The 5,365-nt window shown below is 33.5% G+C and overlaps 1 protein-coding gene across 8 annotated transcripts; it reads left to right on the top strand.

Annotated features, from left to right (window-relative positions):
* Positions 1-474: 474 nt before the first annotated feature.
* LOC110916243 lies at positions 475-3,267 on the top strand. 8 transcript variants are annotated; one of them, XM_035985141.1, is made up of 8 exons: positions 476-762; positions 932-1,065; positions 1,128-1,202; positions 1,371-1,528; positions 1,615-1,622; positions 1,708-1,733; positions 2,012-2,137; positions 2,860-3,267. In XM_035985141.1, exons 2-7 carry the CDS (start codon positions 996-998, stop codon positions 2,053-2,055), a joined length of 381 nt encoding a protein of 126 aa, XP_035841034.1. In that variant the 5' UTR covers positions 476-762; positions 932-995; the 3' UTR covers positions 2,056-2,137; positions 2,860-3,267. The 8 variants fall into 8 exon arrangements, 7 of the variants coding, with proteins under 7 accessions (XP_035841038.1, XP_035841037.1, XP_035841036.1 ...); XM_035985142.1 differs by having other exon boundaries at positions 481-627; XM_035985145.1 differs by having other exon boundaries at positions 475-1,065; positions 1,713-1,733; positions 2,860-3,266.
* Positions 3,268-5,365: the final 2,098 nt, after the last annotated feature.

Raw genomic sequence — 5,365 nt, 5'->3', positions numbered from 1 at the left:
GTAAGTTATGGCAGGCAGCCGTAACTTACGGCACGTTTGGGGAAAATGGGGTTTTGGTTTTTTCGAGGTGTAGTGATCAAGGAGCATTTTGTGGACGATCTTTTACCCTTTTTCTTCATCGTTTTCATCAAACCGAAGATTGTGAAGATGAATTCAACCATGATTCGAGCGATTGAAGATCAAATTACCAATATGAGCGGCTAAATCTTTTGGGGGTTTCCTCTGGGTGGAGGATTATTGTAAGTGGATGGATTTTATGTGTTCTTTATTGTCATTGACTTCGGTAATCTAATCATTCGATGCTTTATACCTATTGATTTAATTGACTGATTGTAAATGGTTAATTTTTATTTGAACCTAGTTTTAATTCATTCAATTCCATATAGTTCTAGTATTTGGGATATATTTGATAGGGATTGGGTTTGGTAACTTCAATTGATGTTCATATAATAACCTTTCATTGTCTTACAATAGAAGTACCTAGTCTTTGAATAATCACAATGAATTAATTGAATTATACAATCATATGTGTATGTGATTGTTACAATTGAACACATAATTGAAACCCACTTTGAGTCTAAAATCTGGAGGAACCATCTTCTCTCTCATTGTTACAAACTCTTTTTAGTATGTTTTAATTTAGTTCAAAACATCCAAACACTCGATTTTACATTCTTGCAACTAGAGTTTTAGTACTTAATCAACAAACATTTTCCACAATACTCCTCGTGGTTCAACACCCGACTTACCCTATCTAATAAGGTAGTTGGGTATGAGTTTTTACTCGTATTTTTTTCTGACCCTTAGACATCGGTCACTGGCATGTGTAAATGACTAAATTGTTTTCAATTAGAGTTGCAGTTCATGGCGAATAACTCTTCAAATTGTGGAAATAGATTCGCCATATAGTTCTTATTCAATCTGTTTATAGTTTGCAGGTCAGTGATTTATAGATCTGGTGTGCTGAGATAATATTAGATGGTCGTGTGCTCAAGATGTCAGCATATGGGCATCATATGGAGTGGAAATATTCAACATGTAGTCTCTCAACCGATGACGAATTTGGTAAGTTATTTGTGGTAACAAATGTTTGAATTTCGTTATTAAATTGTGTTCTTCATGTGCAGATCCTTCCACCATTTCTTCTACCATGCGCCTGTCTCACTTCAATTTCCAACGTTACTACATTAGTTTGTTAAGTGGTACTAAATAGCGCTGTTTCTGGTCACAAGTGAAAATGTTTTTTGCCTAATAAAGAAATTAAAACTATAGAAGTTGATGGTGGGATTGAAAGCTATGATTTGCCAAATTGTAAACTTTATTTTTGTGAATTTTCCCTTATTTGATGCATGGGTTTTTGTTGTTGATAGTGGTTGCCGTCGTATGGTGGTTGGTGGTCACACATAGCATTTTGATTTTTGAAGGAGAGGTAGATGAAGGGGTTTCAACATTCGCTTTTGGTCATGAAGTTATGTTTTTTGGTATACAGCCTTTGAAGAACTGGTGGACAGTTGGTCATTTGTATCAGGTTAGATATTTATTATTGTTGCTGCTTTGTTGTTATGCTGGTTACTGTTAGGTGTAGTGATTTTTTTTTTTTTTTTTGTTTTTCAGAATCACAGGTATTATTTGTTATTTACAGTGACTTGAAGGAGCCTAACAAAATAGCAGAATGACTAACCTGTTTGTAGTTGTTTCTGTATGAAGTCTAGAATGTAGAAGGCTCATACAAGGTTTGAACCTATTCCGCTATTCCTTTTTTTAAATTATATATTGTGGATTTGTTAGAAATGATTTTATTATTATTTCTTGATGCTTTTTGGTTATCCAGTATTGTAAAAATAATTGGTTTGTATCTAATTTTGAAAAATTAAACAAGTTCTATATCTTTAGTTTTGTAAGATTAATATCTAAACTAACTCTAAAAGTTTGAAACTTTATAGTTATTGGAGGTCAAAACGAAGGATGTTGAGATTGGTTTTGAGATCCTCATAATTCAATTTTGGAGAAGATGGTTGCAGGGACAATGTATTATATTTAATAGGAAGCGAATGATGGTGGTGAGTAGAATACTCATGAAGCTGAGGTTTGGGTGAAGCCATAGATGAAGTCCACCAGCTACACCACCCAATTTAAGGTACGGTTCTAATTTCATCCAAGTCATTCAATAGTCTCATTAATGATTTAAAGTGATTTATATGTTGAAGATTATCAAATAAAATAGATAGGGTAATATATATAGACAAGGGTGACTTAAAAAGTCAATGTCTATATGAAGTTTGTGTTTTGATGGTTATAGTAATAAACTGTTGTTTTAAGCGCATTCATGATATAGTTGATTTGGTTTTTAGCTCTGTAGCTGGGTTCATTGAGTTTGACAAACATGAGGCACATTTTTTTTTTTTTAAAAATTAGAGCTTACATAGACACAATTTTATATACATCAACGTCATATACTAGATGTCTGCTAACTATAGATTTTCCAAATATTTAGTTGATTTTCATATCGGTTTAGTTTTTTATTGATCTCAGCAAATGGTAAAACTCCTAGGGCATTTCCAAATACTTATGTATCAGTTTTTGGCCCGTAGCTTTTAGCAAGATTTGAAGCGAACATGTAATGATCACGTGAGAAAAAGGTGTTGGGAGATAGAGTTCGGGTTGGGTTTTTAGAGTCGTCGCTTTAGATCTGAATTTTAGAAAGCTATCAATGGAGCATATAGTTTCAACTTATAAATGAACTACAACAAGGGCGATTCTTTTGGATTATGATGGCACTTTGATGCCTCAATATTCCATCAATATAAGCCTAAGTTCTATGACACATTCTAACCCTAATTGGTCTGCATCATTTTGCAGGTAGTCAGCAGGCAGCGGGCTCAATGGAGGTTGTATGTTGCATCCTCTTGTTGAACAGATTTGTCTCAATGAATACCAGGACTGGCTCAATGCAATAATGGTTATCGCCTGAGGCAAAGACGGAGTCCAAATAGAGGTGGTCTATACCCTCTAGCCCGCTCAGTAAAATTTGTTTTAATTTGATATGTTCTTAATTTGTAAGCCCCGGTCACAACGCAAGGGGGTTTCCACCTAATTTTTATCAATTGAAAACAATGCAGTGTTGAGTATTTTCACTTCGTATTGTGTTAAGTTTGAGGGTGGTGATGGAAACACTTCTACACAAAATTGAGGAGTACGTAATGATGAAGTCATGACTTTATCAGCAAGACTCAAGCCAAGCAATTGGTCAGCCGAAACAACTTGGAACTAATGAATGACCAAGTCCACATAGTTCTAAAAGTAGACTCTGACCAGTGGTCTTTTATATAGTAATTATTTATTATTTAATTAATTAAGAGTGAATTGCAAGTTTTGTCCTTTATCTTTAGGCCATTTTGCAAGTTTTGTCCTTTATGTTTAAATTTGACGAGTTTTGTCCTTTATGTTTGAAAATCAAGCACGTTTTACCCTTTGGGGCAAAACGTGCTTCATTTTTAAGGACAAAACGTGCTTGATTTTTTATACATAAAGGACAAAACGTGCTTGATTTTTAAACATAAACGACAAAACGTGCTTGATTTTTAAGGCCCAAAAGGTAAAACGTGCTTGATTTTTAAACATAAAGGACAAAACTCGTCAAATTTAAACATAAAAGACAAAACTTGCAAAATGACCTAAAGATAAAGGACAAAACTTGCAATTCATTATTATTATTATTATTATTATTATTATTATTATTATTATTATTATTATTATTATTATTATTATTATTATTATTATTATTATTATTATTACTACTACTACTACTGTTACTACTATTATTATTATTATTTCAACCAAAGTCCACTGCACATAATTCTAAAGTGTTGTTTATTCTCTAAGCACACAGCTTTCATTAGCTCCTTTTAAATAAAGAAAAATAAGTTTTCTAAATGAAAGTATCACTGACGTCATGTCTGACGTTTGCTTCATCCTTGACCTATGTCTTATACCGTTTTTTGTTTTAACATTAAAGGAAAATGGTGTGAGATAAAGGCTTTAGAGGTTTATTACGTCACGTAAGCGATTATATTAGCGTCAACTGGACAGGTGACTCAATTGTCAACTTTTCTATAGTGGGATGAAGGCTCATAAAGCTCTTGTCATCATTACTCAATTTGAAGCAAAATGAATTTTTAAGAGTAATTTTGGTATTCAAAATTTTTTATATTTCAGTTTATTTATTAAATCTTCCAACCAAACACATTAACTATTTTCATTGGAATTAATTCCAATTTCTTCAAATTCCAATTCCACAAAAAATTCTAATTCCTTCATAAACATCCGTTGAACCAAAAGACCCTTAAAATTTTAGTCTATATTAAGTCATTTTCAAAATTTATACTCGTAAAAGATATTTATGTCTTCAAATTAATTAGATGATATTAGAAAAAATTAATTGAAATGATACTTGTTAAATTCAAAACTCTTTCTCTCTACATCACCCCTAATGCTAAAATAAATTAAACATTAAACTAATAAAAAAACATCCAACCCTATCCCTCGTTGTTCATTGGTGACCATCTCAGTCGCCGGTCACGACCATTGAAATTGTCAGTTAAGCCACCATTCACCTCACCATCATCGTACCTAAACTTTCCACCACTTCATTTGTTGTCTTCCCTAGACAAATCCTTCTCCGTCACCGCCTAACCTATGGCAGAATCATTAGGTGACCTTCTGGTTTTGATTACTGATGAGATCTGGGGTTCATTCGCAAAAGAGATTTGGTATCACTATGATTTTTGTCATGGAACAGAATTGTCAGACGGGGTTGAAGATAATCGAGGATTTAAATCACCTTTCCTATGAGTTTTGATATGCATGTAAATATACATGTTTTTGATATCAATATAAACCCACTTTTTAATGCTTTTCTTAGAATAATATTTGAAACAGGCTTAGTTTACTTTACATTTTTATCTTCAAGACAGATCAAGCCCAAAATGGACAAACGAAACAAATCTGAGTGAAAACAGAAGTTCTATCCCGAAGTAGGCCAGGCACGCCGCGTGCCTCCTCCGAGAAATGACAAAAAGATTTCATCTTGACTTTTGAAGATCTCGTGAGGCCCATAATACCACGTCCCGTGCCAGTCGCTAGGGAAGAATCAGGCACGGGTCATGCCCGGTCACCGACTTATCCCTAACCTTTGCAAGTCCTACTATTTTTATGGCCTTTGTTGTGACACTTGTTGCAAGCACCACATGAGTTTTTCTTTGATAATCTTCCAAACCCCTTGTCATATCTTCCAATTCAACTGCATATTTCTTTCTTACCTTTTTTGTTCTTCCCAATGTACACATTTTTCCAAATATCCATTTTG

Source organism: Helianthus annuus, chromosome 16, assembly GCF_002127325.2.
Source record: "Helianthus annuus cultivar XRQ/B chromosome 16, HanXRQr2.0-SUNRISE, whole genome shotgun sequence".
Classification (NCBI taxonomy): Eukaryota; Viridiplantae; Streptophyta; class Magnoliopsida; order Asterales; family Asteraceae; genus Helianthus; species Helianthus annuus.
This window is presented reverse-complemented; position numbering and strand designations above follow the sequence as displayed.